General features: G+C 42.1%; 1 protein-coding gene across 1 annotated transcript; it reads right to left on the bottom strand.

Annotated features, from left to right (window-relative positions):
• Window positions 1-1,253: 1,253 nt before the first annotated feature.
• On the bottom strand, window positions 1,254-15,577 carry LOC117475475 (G-protein coupled receptor 22-like). The gene is made up of 2 exons (XM_034121696.1): window positions 15,529-15,577; window positions 1,254-4,750 (listed from the first exon to the last, which is right to left on the bottom strand). The coding sequence occupies exon 2, from the start codon at window positions 4,634-4,636 to the stop codon at window positions 3,143-3,145; it is 1,494 nt and encodes a 497-aa protein (XP_033977587.1). The 5' UTR covers window positions 4,637-4,750; window positions 15,529-15,577; the 3' UTR covers window positions 1,254-3,142.
• Between the last annotated feature and the right edge of the window lie 1,328 nt (window positions 15,578-16,905).

The raw sequence follows: 16,905 nt of genomic DNA, 5'->3' as shown, positions 1-16,905 counted from the left end.
CTACAGTGCATAATGAAATTACCTCATTAGAAAACAATCAAGTTTTTTCTTTATTATAACACTTTAAACATAGATTTAGCTATATTGAAATGCAACAAATCAACCAAAACTGGAAGCAGCGGCCTGATTGTTCTCGCTATAGTTTTACAGTAAGTGCTGCTGGATTACTTTGCCCTGCAGGCTTCATCCCACATGAATGACCTTCTTTTTCCCATACTGCAGAGGTCTGTATCGCCTCCTTCCCACGCAACACAAAGCCCACGCAAAGTTTTGAAACAGCATGCTGGCAGCTTTTTCAACTAATGCGTACAGTAGGCAATAACTCAGAGGGAGGAACATGACATGAACACTGCCAGGTAGCGGGGTTGATCCGTGCCTACTGAGGGCACACTGAACATGGAGGCACCCACTTGATGCAGTAAAGGATGTCTTCTCATCACAAAGCCAGGTTAAGAGTGACATTTTCACCATGCTAACACTAATATATTATACACAAATGCACCACCTACTCACCATATTGTTGTTCTGATTGTGAGCTATTATCATATGCAACACCACACATCACTGACCACATCAAATGCTAAGCAAGAGTTCTGTATATGTGCGTTTTGCAACAATGTACGCTTGTGTCCACGAGGACCTTATGTTCTCCGGCTCAGCAGTATTTCACTGTGTGTGTCCCTTCTGGCACATAGGGAATAATCATGTGAGATGTATGGACAGTGACGCACTTTGTATTCATGCTGCTCCCTCACAGCAGGTTACCTTGTGAGTCAAAGTCTTGCTATCATCACAGCTTCACCCGAGACCAGGGCATTAAAGACAGGAATATTGTATAGTATTTTATGCTTTACATAACCCTTATATGGGCAATCATATATAGATATTTTGGAAAAGTGATAAGTGATTGATATGTTCTACATTACACCCGTATTACACCCTTATTATATCAATGTTACACCATTATTACACCCTTATTATATCAATGTTACACCATTATTACACCCTTATTATATCAATGTTACACCATTATTACACCCAAATTACACTGTTATTTCACTTATATTACACTGTACTTAAATACACATTGCCCCACCAATGTCCCACCAATATTACACCCATTTTACACATGGACACAGCCTTTGCAATTAGTGTATCTTCCAGGATACAGAACCCATTAAGGGTTAAAAGAGAAATATAGCAGAAAGCATACATGAATTTATACAGGACGACAAGACAGGAGGAGCAAATCCAGTATTTCACATTTATTGATACAATTCAACATGGTATACATTCACATAAAAACAACACCATGAAGAAAACATATAAATATAGCATATTCTTGGTTTACATACAGTATAATATTCATCTTTTTCATGTGTTTACATTCAAGAACACATCAATCGTTTGTGTGTGTGAGAGGAATCACATGGTCTCTGAAATTAGCCCCAGTGTGAGTAAAGCATTAGAACACACGCACAGTCAGGCAGAATAAAGTCAACAATAAACGCTCGTCTTATTAGCGATCCCTCAATCTGCGGGGACAGTTTCTCTCTTGTGTTTGCTGAGGCTGACCCGCTGGAGTGCACGTTTGGATGACCTCTAAATCAAGAAAAGCCTATACAGACTCGTACAGACGAAGTGACTTGCACTGTATATTTCACATTAAGTATATTTGTATCTGTTCAATATTTACAAAATGTACATAAATGCTATTACAAAAGAGATCGGCAGGCTTTTAACATGCCAAACCCCCAAAATGAAAGCATAGAGACACCCTGAATGTAATGCAACCCAGAACCACAGACCTGCAATGAGTGATTGTGCAGATCTTGGTTGGGTTAGATGAACATGGGTTTATTTTTAAGTTTGTCATTTTTGGTTCATCTTCTGGAATGCGTTTTAATGAAAGGTGTTCCTGTTATTGTGTCAGTCACCTTTCCATGTTACAGTGTCCAAATAGCTACTTCATAATGATGTCAATATTCACAAATCATAAAACTAGACTTTTGACTATTTAAAGGACTTGTTAGACCGGTTGGGAATAAAGCTTATTTTAATCTTATTGAGTTTTATAAGATGTTTGATGGCACTGTCATGTATCTATGCTTATTATGAAGTAACATTCATCAGCTGGATAGCTTAGCGTACCATTAGGATTTGAAAACTGGGAGAATAACGAGTCTGGCTCTGTGTGAAGTCTAAACAGAGGACATTAGTTTATTTGGACGGAGCCAAACTCCTAGCTCTGTTTCCCAGCTAATCGACTGTTGCCTTTTGCTTCATATTGACTGTACACAAAGGAGATCAATCTTCCTTATCTAATTCTCTCTTGAAAAAAAAGAAGCCAATAAGCCTTTCTCCCAAAATATCATGACGTTAATGAATGTGCTTATTGTGTCCAGGCTGCATATGCAAAACACCAATCATGACATTACACCATTTCATAACAAATTGGGACCAACAGAGTTGCATTTATAAGAATAAGCATTGCAGGGTTTCATGTAAACACTGTAATAAGTACTTAAGCTAAAGCAAAACAGCAGGTAATATGTTAGCCTTTAATTGTTCTCTAACCTTATCCCCTCCTAAACGCCGATTCATTTACATATCATCAACATACTATCAATGTGCCTTGCCTGTAAATGTATAAGTTCCCCCTTTGTTCTGGAAAACATGATACCATCAGAGCAAAACTAAGACAGCCAAGATAAATACATTCAAAGAGTTTGTCGAATATTTATTTTTTGTGTAGTGTATCAAAAAAAATTAAAAGCTGCCTTGGAGCATCTGAGTGGGCGGCAGATCAGATCACCTGCAGGCTAAACTCATTCTTTGGAGCTGTTGGATGAACACCATAATCTGTCATACAACTCTATATGTAAACAGACTTTTTGATTATTGTTGTGTAAAATATGTACATTTGTATGCTTTTGTTGTAGATGTATTCAGCTGCAGAGGCTGTGTTAGCTTTGTTTAGCTTGTTGCTGCAGCTGCTGCTGGTGATAACGTTAAGACATTTCCCAGAGGTGGAAATGTGTTTTTCACATTTCTTACACTGGCTTCACACACCAGTGAGTTTCATAATGGAGCGCACCTGTGACTCTATTGTGTTTTTGTTTTTTTAATAACTGTGTCAGTCTCACAGGACCTCAGCCAGGCAGCGGTCAGTACCTTTGCTTGCTTCCAGCTGCACCTTCCTGCTGGTTTTCCTATTCTCCACCCAGGAGTTGTGTATGACGGTGCTCCCCGGGGAAGGGTCCACCTGGAGCAGAGACACCACCCTCTTCTTAACCTTCGCACGGAGCGCCCGGCGCAGCTTCTGCCGGGTGAAGGCGTAGAGCAGAGGGTGGGAGACGGTGGTGCCGTACGCCAGGGCTAAGAACCAGAGGCGCAGGCTGACCAGGGCGTCACTGGGGCCGATGCCCAGGATGAGGAGGTTGGTAACAGAGAGGGGGGCCCAGCAGCCTAGAAAGGTGGCGATAATGATGAGGGACATCCTGAACACCCGCCTCTGCCGCGCTCTCCGGTCCCGGTGTCTCCGCACGGCCCTCCTCAGGGCGATGATGGCCGACACTGAGGCCTGGACGCCCAGGGAGGAGGGCATGGGCGTGGCTGCCCCCGTGTCCGAGGTGACGAGCGGGGCGGACGACTGGGCCGGGGGGGAGGTGGCTGTGGGGGTGGGGGAAGGTGAAGGGATGAGTGGCGGGTGGCTGAGCTGTTTGGTGCAATCTGTGGTGCATTGCTCGCCTCCTACCTCCCCTCCGTCCCTCATTCTGAGTCCCACCCTCCTTTTGTTCTGTCTCTGCTGGGTCCCCCTGAACCGCTGGCCCTTCTTCATGTGGGAGCCGATGCGGATGTTTAAAGCCCTCAGTATCCTGGAGTAGGTGAACAGCATGACTGCCACCGTGGTGAAGAAGATGGGCACCTGCAGGATCAGATGGTAATACATACCCAGGCCTGTGTTGAAGCCCTGCCCGCCAACACACAGCAGAGTCTGGTTACGCCACGACGGCACCACGTCGGCACCATGTGACGACAACGACAAAGGCGTCACCTGCTCCTCTTCTCCACTGGACCACTGCACCTCCAAGAACGGGATAAAAAACACCGCCACCGAGGTGACCCAAACAGCCGTCAGGAGCAGTGTGGCCCTCCGGGGGGTCAGCAGCCTGTTGGCCGGCCGCACTGAGATGTCGTATCTGTCCAAACTGATGACAAGGATGTTGACGGCCGTGGCTATGCTGGCGAAGGTGACGCAGGCCTCGTGGAAGCAGCAGATCAGGGCCATGTTGGGTCCGGGAGGCAGCAGCACCACCACCAGGGTGAGGGGCAAACACAGCACACACACAGCTACGTCCAGCACGTGCAGGTTCACCGTCACCATGTTGCTCACGGAGTCCACTAGATTTGATTGGGAGCAGTAGAGCACCAGCACAGTCAGGTTGCTGCTGAAACCCAACACCAGCTCCAGCATGAGGAAGCCAGTTAGCGACACCTGGAAGCCCAGTGAGTACGGGGTGTACCAGGAGGCCGGTGGTACACCACCTTGCTCTTGAAGGAGCCCCATTCCCTCCAGGCCATCCAACGTCCCAGCCCAGTCAGTGGTGGAGGGGGTGTAGCTGTCAGTCTCCATAATGACCTCTCAGCCCTTATATATTGTATCTGTCACACCGCTGATGAGCTCCCATGATGCACCAGGCTGAGCCTCCATGATGCAGGAGGAGTGAATAACAGCTCAGTGACAGCGCTGGGGAGACAGGAACACAAAACAGACAGATGAGAAATGAACTGTGGCGGAGTAAATCAAACACACACATTTTCTTCCTCATGGCATGTCAGACATCTCAACATTACTCTGGATGGAAAAGTCAAAGCCAGGATCATAACCAGTGTTGGCGAAAAATAAGAAAATACCTCTGCTCTTGCTTTCTGTCTATCTGTCTATTTCTAGGTTGAACAGGTGCTGCATTATGCATCATCCAGCCTTCAATCTGCCTCCAATCAGTATCTGTGATTACCAGTTTGGCTTCTGAGACCTGAAACAAGCTGTCAGCATCACAGACTGCCACACAAGCCAGGGCTATGATTTAATCTGGATCTCAGGAGCAGGCATTTGAGTGAGATAAGTATTCAGATCAATAAACTGCCCTCTCTTAGTTAGATTAGTATAAATAAGACATTAGTTACAAACATTTGGTTATGATCACTAGGGAAATTATTGCTCTGCGATTTTGGATGTCGTCAGTGTTTGGTTTAGCTTAGCGTAAAGATGATGCTATAGGAAAAAAGCTAGCTTGGCTTTGTCAACATTTTACAAAATAGATTACGCTCACTTACACACAAGAAAGGGGAAGAGAGGGGTTTAGTGTTATTTTAAGGTTTTTGTAGGAACGGAGGATAGATAGATATATTTTAGACATATGGCCTTGGTAGGGTATGGGTGAGGTCAGTATTTGGTCAGCCACTATTAGTGATATTTCTTTTAAAATTGAAATTGCAGGTGAATTTCCCAGAAAATCTGATATTTAACTGCTTCAGAAATACTTAAATGTTGTTTTTGTCGGTTGTTAAAGCTTAACATGGGACTCGAAGGTTCATTGATTTGAATTCTGTAGAAGACATCAATAAGGGTTTACTAAAACTCTTTATTTTAGCGTTACATGGAGGATAAAACTGCTAATCAGTGCTGGAGCTCTGTTATTTTTCCTATAGCTGTCATACACAGCCTGTAAGCACTGATATGAGACAGTATCTCACTGTTGTATTGACAACCACAAGATTACAGGTAGGGTACGAAACACAGCTGATTACAGGGCGCTGGACACTGATTGCACCTGCGGGAAATCAATTCAGCTTCCTTTCCTTAAAATCGTCAGAGTTAGAAAAAACAAAAAACGTAGAACACATTTGGTGAAGACCGTACGAGTCAGAAGAAAAAGCAGAAAAAACAACAAACACAACCAAATCTCAAACGTCAACTGCAAGAAACGATTTTAGGTTGAGCGATCGACTTGTTTCCAAGGCAACCCCACTACAAGAGTAGGGGTTAATGAGCGCACAGGTGTCAAAGTATTGAAGAGTGGGACATCTTAGGTGACGCCATGCGGTTGACCGAAAAATAAAGTTAATCTGTCTACTATAAAACATTCACACAGAAAAGACTGAAACAAATCCACACACTGTTGACCCTGGGCGTCATAAAGAGCAGAATGGAGGAGAAAATAGAAATCCCCGTAGCAAAGTAATAAAATCACCTCTAAGACTTCCACTGCACACTTTGTGACTGCTGTTTTAAAGGTTTGGTTTCGATCTATAAAGGGACATCTCATGGGAACGTAAGGAGAAACGAAAGAAGGGAAACTGGTGAAGTGAACAGCACGAGAGGAATTGACAGTGTGCGTGCGCGCTGCAGCCACTTTGCTGGGCTCATGCTGGAGGTTTCCAGCTGGTCCGTTCGCGAGCAGACTGTCTGATTGCCACCAGAGGCTGGAATTGGGAAGATAAGGGGGCAAGGGTTGGGTTTGGAAATGGAAATGTAGAGAAGTAGTGAATTCTTGTTTAAAAGAGGGCATGCATCAGTTGGAAAAAGGACATCTGAAATACCTGCCTGAAAGCTGAGACTGATTACAGAAAGGGGAAGGAAGTAGAAAAGAAGCCAGCAGCAGCGGTAAACAAGAGGTCCCAGGGTGCAGAGGTGGCAGCTTCTTTTCCACTCTAAACTCTTACATCACCATAACTACTTCTGGTTTCCGAGTTGCCTCAGGTGCCCAACAGGCTGCCTATGTCCCCAAAGACCTGAACTCATGATTGCCTGAGTGAAAAGCATGATGGCTGCACGGGTTGGATGCTAAGCACAGGAAAAAGCAATTTGGTCGTAGTACAGCACAGTGACTGATATCTATATGATACACAGGTTTGCCTGTATCATACCAACTTTTTTTACTTAAAATGATTTTGTTATATATTCTTTCCGTAGGTGCCTCTGTTAAATCTATCTGAAGAAAAAGTTGAAAAGGACATTGATGTGAGGCAGAGGTGTGAAAAATCAATTGCTATGACACTGTTCGACCCGCCTCACGCCTGACCCTGGAGAGAACTGTGTTGTTTCACACTGTTCTTTATCCACAAGTTACTATTTATTAGTTATTTCTTAATTTAAAAAAAACTTGAAACCTTGTCAGAAAGCAGCTACACCACTCCTGGTAATGAGCTGTGAGCAAGAGGCGTGCGAGTGTGAAACCAGGTGCCTTTTCCTAAGATGGCGTCCTAATTATGTTGAGGAAGATGCTCCACAGGGAGTGCTCCAGGTGACTGTGTGTGTGAACATTTTCTCGCTTTCCAAATGGCAATAATCTCACCTAGACCCTTTCTGAGAAGCAGCGAAAGGTCAAATCAAGGAGATTGCATTTAATCAGCGTTCGCCCTGCTGCAGCAACACCTTTTCCACATTCGAAGGTAATGAGGTCGAATGTGAGCGCAATGACACATCTTCATAGAAACCTGAACATCGATGGCCTGTTGCAAAAAGTCTCTTCATTTAAAATGTTCCTTAGAAAAAAATCTGCTCAAGTCCTGTCCTTCATGTTCTTTTAAATAAAAGGCAAGGTCAATCATCCTTAACAACATCTTAAAGAAAAAACTTGGAGAAAACTAACCATAGTTACATTTCTTCGAAGAAGCATACATGCATAGCCAGGATTTTTCTAAACGAGGAGAAGAATGTGGTTCCAAAATGAAGACTAAACGAAGCTCTGCCCAATGTGTTCTTGGCGTAAGCCTCATGTAATTGCAATATGATGCAAATAAAGGCCAAATTGCACTCAGCTCCAACTTTTTATGGCGTTTTGTGGCCTTAACGGGGCCTTATTCTGCTTATGTTATCTTATTCTATTTCATATTTGTATTTTGTGTCTCTCCTGTGACATGTCTCCATGCTTTAATGTTCAAAAAGGTCTTTATTTTTCTCATACTGCCTATGCTGCAGCACCTCTTTTCACCCTCTGTCTGAAACCAGAGCCCAGTCTGCTCTGATTGGTTAGTTGGCCGGCTCTGTTGTGATTGGCCAACCGCTTAGAGATGTCCCGGAGCGTTGATCAGTAGAAGCCAAGTGTAACACAGTGATGTCACTAGGTTATTAAGGCAAGGCAAGGCAAGGCAAGTTTATTTATATAGCACCTTTCAACACAAGGCAATTCAAAGTGCTTTACAAAAAAATGAAAGACATTAAGAAAATGGCATTTAAAATCAGTCATTAAAAAGAAAAGATAATAAAATAAACATTAAAAGAAAAAATACATGGATAAAAGTTACAGTGCAGTTTAAGATGTGAATAGTTAAATTAAAAGCAGCGGCAAAAAGAAAAGTCTTCAGCCTGGATTTAAAAGTAGTCAGAGTTGCAGCGGACCTGCAGGTTTCTGGGAGTTTGTTCCAGATCTTTGGAGCATAATAACTGAATGCTGCTTCTCCATGTTTAGTTCTGACTCTGGGGACAGAAAGCTGACCAGTCCCTGAAGACCTGAGAGATCTGGATGGTTCATAATTTAGCAGTAGGTCAGACATGTATTTTGGGCCTAAACCATTCAAAGCTTTATAAACCAGCAACAATATTTGAAATCATTTATTTGACACACAGGAAGCCAGTGTAAAGACTTCAGAACAGGAGTGATGTGATCCACTTTCTTAGTGTCAGTGAGGACTCGAGCAGCGGCGTTCTGAATCAGCTGCAGCTTTCTAAAGAAAGTAAAGAAAGGAGTCCAATGGAGGCGTTTCAGTGTGATTACCTTTTGCACATTTTATTGTTTGATATAAATGTTGTTCTTCGTCTTATCTTGCTACAGTTGATGTTTGATATTTTCAGTGCAAAATGCCAAACATTGTACACATTACTATGCAAAAGTCAAAGATATTCATATTAAAAATCTGCACAGCACTTGCCATTACCTCTGAGTCCTGATCCCTAATCCTTTGATTTTGATTCAGTGTATCTGTGCTTTGTTTGATCTCATTTCAGCTCTATGTTGTGATAAAACTTACAATGTCTGTATATGTTGTATGTGACCGGTTTATGGATGCTTCATTGACGTCAGTGTTCTTCAGGATTAACAAGTTGAACACTTAAGCTATTCAGGGATTCAAAGTGAAATAGTAGACATGTGGTCTTGCTAACAAACTTACATAAAACGTTTGTTGGTGTGTGTTGCTTCACCAATGTTTAACAACCATGATATTTCTACCCAGATCTAAGTGATGCACTACAATCTTTTCCCCTTCAGTGTAGGAAGCCAGATTTAGGTGACAAGAGACTTCACAACATGTATAATTGAACAGCTAAAGCCCCATCTGCATCGGCAGCACAAAGATTAAAAGGCAGGGAAGATAATCTTACTATTCCTGTGAGACGCGCTGATGTAACAGGTTGTCAAAATCATAGTGACGAGACAGGAATGCATAAGACATATCACAGTAGAGGCACAAAATACACATATGAACCTTAAAACTAACATAATAGGACCCCTTTAAATAAAATCAAGCAACAAGTGCTGTATATATTTGTATATTTGAACCGAGTGCTAACATTATGAGATAAAAATGACGTAATGAAATAAAAAGCATGACTTAAAAGACTTAAAATCCTGCTAGCAGATCTGTGAAACTTGACTTCAAATCATGACTTGGTATGGTACTTAAAGTACATTTTAATTTTAATATGTTGTGCTTTTACTAAAGTAAACAATTTTGATGCAGGATTTTGATTTGCAACAGAGTATTAAGGTGGTTTTGTTGCGTTTACTCTAGTAAAACATTTCAGGGTTTTCTTGCCTACAGAACCTTTATCATTAAGATATCAACATATTTCACTTCACCTAACAGATGGTTATTCACATATTAGCATCGCGGGTTATAGCAGTTTGAAGTAAATCAGTTTTTCTTCATTAAGATGCAAAGTTATTCTGCAAAAATCGAATTACACCATCAACTGAACCGGGGGAAGCTCTGGGGAAAGTATTTAGTTTCTGTCCTGTACTGTTGTTGATGTGAGAGTCAAAACACAGTGCGCAGAAAAGAGCCAGTGATCAGGCCCGCCATTTACTGATCATATTTCATTTGGGCTAACATGAGATGACACAGGAATCCCATTACAAGAAACCCCAGGTGGTCTTTGCAATGATTTTTTTAAAGTTTGGAAAAAAGACAACATCTGTCCGTCAGAGTCTGTGCCAAAAAGGCAGCTTCAATCACTCGCCATGACAACGTGTAGTGAAAAATGTTTGTCTTCTTCGAATAAGCTGGACCGAACAAAGACTGGCACAGCGGTGAATTTATCAGGACATACCGAGGAGGAAACAAGAAAAGAAAGACAGCATTCCAGCCTGAGAGTCTGCTGTGTGAAGGGGGCCGCGGGTAATGACAAAACGGAAAAAATATACTGTACCCTCCCTCTATCTATGCAATAAACTCCCACCAGTATGTGTGCGTGTGTGTGTGTGTGTGTGTGTGTGTGTGTGTGTGTGTGTGTGTGCGTGCACTGGTGTAAAAGACTCCCTATTGAGACATCAAACTGTTATTTGAGCACTCTCTCCGTGATGGAGACAAAAGGTCAAGTCAGAGCAAAACACTCGCACACCACTGCTCGTCCTCAGCACAGCTGGCCTCGGAGAGCAACACACACACACACACACACACACACACACACACACACACACACACACACACACACACACACACACACACACACACACAGACACAGACACAGACACACACACACACACACACACACACACACACACACACACACACACACACACACACACACACACACACACACACACACACACACACACACACAACACAACACACAGACACAACACACACACACACACACACACACACACACACACACACACACACACACACACACACACACACACACACAAACACAAACACACACACACATTGATAGTAGTACGTTTGTGCACAAATCCACACACAGAGTTGTAGAACATGACACCTGCTGAGTCAAAGTGGTTTTGGGGCTGTAGATGAATACAGAGAGCACCAAAGTTTTATCTGGCGCAGCACTGCAGTGTAGGGCTGTAACTGCTAGCGATTAAATACAAGTTAAATACAGAATTCCCCACTGGGTCTGACCTACAGCTGGTTTTCCGCCTTCAGTACGCCAACCCTCTTGAGGCTTGACCTTCAGATGTGAGGACGAATACCATTATGTTTACCATTTTCAAGAGTATCTTAGTGTATGGAACGTTCTAAATGCAAATCAATTGTTGTATACAGCCAATAGGTCCACTTCATGCATGTACATAACTACACTCTGTGAAACCCTCCTGGGACAACATCATATTTACAAACCATAGACTGACTGCAATTATATAGCGCTGTTCCAGTCCTGCTCAGGGAAACTAACTTTCACACACATTCACACACAATGCTCTAGGAAGCAATTTGGGGTAAAGTATGAACTCTTATACTTCCCAGAAGCATCTCCCATCCATTATAACTAAATGTGTCCATGTTTTTGGCATGCTTTCTAATGGTACTCTCTGCAAAATATCTCCACTAAATAAATCCATTGATGACTTTATAACCCTGTGGTGAACACGTGATGAGTGTGTTTCTTCTCTTCAATCAGACTGAATTTAACCAGTGTTTCCGAGTATCTTTGAATGTGAAGCAACTGTGTCCGGGCAGGTGAATAGCTCCGAGGCAAAGAGTGTGAAGCTGTTTGTATGAGCAGTTCTCAAAAAACTGCGAACAGCGATATCACAGGTCAAACATTTGTAGTGTCTGAATGGGCATGTTTCAAACACGCACTGCAACAGTTGCAATACACAGTAAAAAGTGTTAAGCAGTTGTGTCCACAATCTGCATGCTGCCTATCACACTGTCATTTGTGGAGGTTTTCTTTTTCACGTGGCTTAATTCAATCAGAATTAAGGCAGGTGATGGACGACCATGGTTATAAAGAAATATCTCGAGGGAATTAGAGGTAATGTTAGCAAGTTAAGCTATAGCTTCCATAGACTAAGAACACAAAGGGTCCACCCAATGTTTAATGTTGTAAAGGGACAGATGTCTTACATTGCTAATGGTTGGTACTGCACCACAAAAGTCGAAACATCTCCTAGAACTTGCCTTCAGATGTCAGTAGGCCGCCGCTATGGGAGTCATTCATCGAGAGGTTTGAGGATGCCGTTTCCACAACTATGTCCAACTATGGATTTAACTTGGAATTGTTCACTTCAAATTGGAAAGAATTGCACAAGCTTCAGTATAATTAGACTTACTTACTTGAACAGTGAGGAACATACACATTTCAGTTGAATTCTAACTGCTTATGACCTCTAAAATATTCAAAAGTAAAATGAAAGAAGAAGTTGCAAGTTCTAAACAACACAGCATGTAAATTACTGCATGTCCCATGATCTACACACAAACAAATATCGCTCCTGGACACTCCTAACAATCATTACTGTGTTAACATCACAGCAAGGGCAAGGGTCAGGGGTCTGCTTCAATCTGATTGGTTTATTGACCCCTCCATCAAGGGGGTTGACAGCCATCAATTGTTTCTGTTGTTAAAGCTGCATCTATACTTTCTATACAGAAATCCATTTTCATTTCAGTCTTCGTGGTAAACATGTTCTACCTGTTTCTTAAAGGTAGGGTAGGTAAGAATAGAGAAACCAGGTCGAGTGCACTAGAATTTGAAAGTACGCAGCCGAAAAAAATCTGCCCCTTCCTTCAGACTTCCTTACAGAGCCCCTCCTCCAACACACACGAACCCGCACATGACCAATGAGGGCACGAGATAAGTTTGTGCACAGATGGAAGGCTGACAGGCAGGTAGGCCATCCAGTTATTTTAGCCGGGCCGGCTCAGATGATTGGTCGTGCTTTTTACAGTATTACGGCTTCCACAGATAACATTTTTTTATGTATTTATTGTCAAAGCATTTCATATATTCATTGCTATCGGGATGTTAAGAGCATTCCATGGAATATAACAAACAGTGTTTTTGAAGTGAATTACCTACCCTACCTTTAAGGAGAGTATGTGTATTTAAAGTATGTGTATTTAAATTGCCTCTTAAAGCAACTGCTGAGGAGAAATCTGAGAAATAACTAAGAGTGAATGCACAGGGGCCATTTCAGCCACTGACCAGACTACACTACAAATCCATTATTCAGGTGACTGTCCAAACGACAGGCAATTCAGGTTTGAGCAAAGAATCGGCTCTCACTGAGGACCTTTCTGTTGTCCTGTTCCCTGAATTATTTATCACTGAGCTGAAATATGGCCCTGATATAGCCAGCCATTGAAAAACATAAGCTTGGGGAAGAAGCAGCAAATAAAGGAAGAAATAGAGACAAGATAAAGGTGTGTGTTAACAGACGGATGACAGATGCTGAACAGAAGACCACTTGGTGAAAAATGATGAGGTTACTTAACAGCAGAAGGAGGCAATTAGAAGACGATTTATCCATTTGTGTGTGAGCTGGCGACAGAGAAGGGATGATGATGTGTTGATACAAAGGCAGAATGTCTTCAGCAGGATTTAGTTTACCTCCTTCATGTTCCCAATCAAAGTGTCTGCGGCAGAACACGGGGACGGCGTGGCGGAGAGACGCAGCTCAGGCCCAAACGCTTTCATCAAGATGTCTCTCTTTCTCTTTGCTTTCTTCCACCTCCACACTGTTGCACCCAGCCCCTCCCTTCTCCGTTATACTCCTCGTCACGCCTGCTGTGTCTTACTGCATTTAGTTTCACTTTTATAGTCATTATCTGTCCCTCTATGCATCTCTCTTTGTTTTGTTCTTTGTCGTTTACACTGTTGTTTGTGACAAACAGCTGAGAGAGAAACGGCATGATCCAGCATGTGGACAATATGAGAGAATAAGTCTGAGTTGATTGATTCTCAGAAGGCAGATTCCACCTCTGCAATGCTGAGTATTATCCCACGAATACTGTTCGCTTTACTTGCCTGACAAACAACAAATGCAATCAATTAAAAACTAAAACTATGCATGAGTTATGATTCATTGTGGATGTAATACATGTTCTTCATTTGGTGTGAAAAATGCTCTAGTCCAAAATGTTCACCATTGCTAAAGATCAAAGGAGATGACGATAAATGGCTTTTGCTATTATCTGTTTTTGCCGACCAACATTCAAAAGCCAAACAAGTTATAAAAATAACAACCACAGGAGACAACAAGGGCATTGCTAATCAAGCTGGTCGGTCACAAAAACTGAAACCTGGTTATGGATGGCAAATTGCCCTAAAAACACTCACACTGCGTTCATTGTGGTAAAATGTCATCACCATATAATCTTGAATATTGCAATATCACTCAACCTTTATTGATGCAGGGGGGCTTTTAGATGTATAGTTATCTTATTTAAAACTGTTTTTCACAACAACAACAAAAAGGATGTTCATTTAATAGATGTAATATCTGTGATTCATTATAAAATGTTTGCTTGAATCAATATGGATTATGTTTTATTGCCAACTAAGTATTATATAATGATTATAGGGATAGTAGGTTGAATTGCAATTATTTTGGCCATGATAATGGTTACAATACATCTGTATTTCGTTCCTAAACCAGATGTTTGTGTTGTTTGATGTTTTGTGTCTATGAACTTGTACATTTGGGTAAAATAAGACCTGCTAGAACAACATGTTCCATATTAAGGTCTAGCTTTTTATTACAGTAAAACATTAATATTAGTTTAAGAGGCCATGTGTCTAGTCTTATCTTGTTTTACTCATTCTGCCATGATGTATTGAGGTGATTTCTCGCCAGGGGGGGTTTAACCATAACTCAGCATCTAACAGACCGGGTCGGACAGTGATAAAAGACTACGAGAGGTTTTAAGGCATTTATCGGATATTTTAAGGTATGTTTGGCCCCCAGGCTGTGGGCACACACAACAGCAGCTTTGATGAAGCCCACAGTGAGCAGGATGGGGAGATGCTTCTGCGGTGAAGTCTCCCCCAGGAGCGTGGGAGAAATACAGCCTCAGAGCCCGTAACTGTGTCAAGCACCTATCCTCCCACATACAGCCCGTGGTTTCTAATAAAACACAGATTACTATGCGAAATCGATATTTCGTGGAGATCAGGGTGCCAAACAGCACACAGAGCGAGGTTAAATCCATCTCCGCAATAAGTCAACACAGAAAGTTGGAGACAATGGCGCTAACAAGTGGTTTTATTAAGATATGTGCACGATAAGTGATGGCTTAATCGGATACAAAAATTACGCTGCGTAAAAGTGCAACTACGCTAAAAGTTATTGCATGCTTTTATTGAGTCAAATGTTTCAATCATACATTATTTATTTGGCAATGTAAGTTATTTGACTGGATAAGGGTTACATGCAAATCGCTATTTATCTCTAGAATGTCTTTATCAGACAATCTGCTGCACACACAACAACAGACATATTGCAGAATAAAATAAAAACACATGAAATTGCTTTAGTAAAAGTGCTCTCTTACCTCTTGTTTCGGAGTCGTGCGCTCAGTGATCCATGTCCGCAGCGTCTCTTCTGTCCTGTGGATGTGCAGCAGCCGAGCACGCGCTCAGCATCACATCCAGCAGCTCCAGCAGATCCAGCAGGGGCCAGCAGGGGGCCACAAACACAGCTGCTCAGTGGGAAGGGCCACTACAGGAGGAGCTAAGGACCCTGTCAGGATGATCACTGACCGACTGGATGAGGAGGAGGAGGAATCTGGAACGAGTTTATCACATCAGGTCTTGGTCTTTGAACTTTAAAACCCCCACTCTGAACATGTTCTGGGCTAAATATTAATATTGTCAAATGCATGTGGAAAAAATGTGGAGCTTTGCACAGAGAGCAGCACAAAAAAGAGATGCAATGCCCCAAGTGATGACATTTGAGTCACCTGGATTGGGGCTGAAGACTAGAGGTTTAATGGTTTGGGTTTGAAGACTGCACATGTGGGATTTAAATAATCTAGGAGTGGGGGGGTTTATAAATGAGATTACATCTGTATGTATAGTCTATGATTTATGCTTGAGCGACATTAGCATAATACATCCTACTGTCTGAAGGTGGGCGAGTTGCTTTATGGGTATCGTAGGCACCAGGTTCTGAAAAGGGAGAATTCTTGAAATACATTTAAAAATAAAAATAAAGGAAATTATGGTGCAAAAATGTTTCTGATCCCCTTTTTTTCTATTGTTTCTATTGCTCATGGTCAATCTGAAGTCAGTGGAGCACTATACAAAGTATAACTGCAGATCATGTGATGGGATCACATGCCAAAGAACATACCAGGACCATAAATTCAGGGAGCCACTTCCAACCCCCCTACTTCCAGTCATTTTAGTCGGACCACAGCCATCGAGCTCTAACTTCATTTTGATGCTTTGTCTTAAATTCCTGCTAAGTGTCTCCAGGAATACAACATCATTTTGTTGTTTTTTATGGCAGAATTCATCTTGTGTTTCATTTGCTGGTGGTGTGGACGCTTTTGTTTCCTTTAGGATCAGACGCTGTGACTTTAGAATTTACAGTAAAGCTCATACTTTAGCGTTTGATCTGTGTGGGGGGATACTGTGAAGCACAACACATGTAGATCAAAGCACGAGATCTGTCAGACAGCATGCACCTCATGACTCATTCCAGTGCAAACCTAGCAACATCACGTGACTATTAGGTTTGCAATGTATGCTATAGTGTTTATGCATTCATGACATAAGGGGTGCAGTACCAATACAAAACAATATAATAGTGGAATGTGTTAGTTATTCCATCATTACATTCAAACAAACATCCACATCCTAAAATACATCTGCAAACAAACCAACTATTGTTTGCATTGCACATTAACATGAACTTAATCAGAAAC

The sequence above is a fragment of the Trematomus bernacchii genome, unplaced genomic scaffold (genome assembly GCF_902827165.1).
Source record: "Trematomus bernacchii unplaced genomic scaffold, fTreBer1.1, whole genome shotgun sequence".
Lineage (NCBI taxonomy): Eukaryota > Metazoa > Chordata > Actinopteri > Perciformes > Nototheniidae > Trematomus > Trematomus bernacchii.
Note: the sequence above shows the minus strand (reverse complement) of the source record. Positions and strands in the feature narration are given on the sequence as shown.

What these genes read in the sequence shown, in the direction of transcription:
- LOC117475475 (XM_034121696.1), bottom strand. Translation starts at nt 4,636, where the DNA reads ATGGAGACTGACAGCTACACCCCCTCCACCACTGACTGGGCTGGGACG.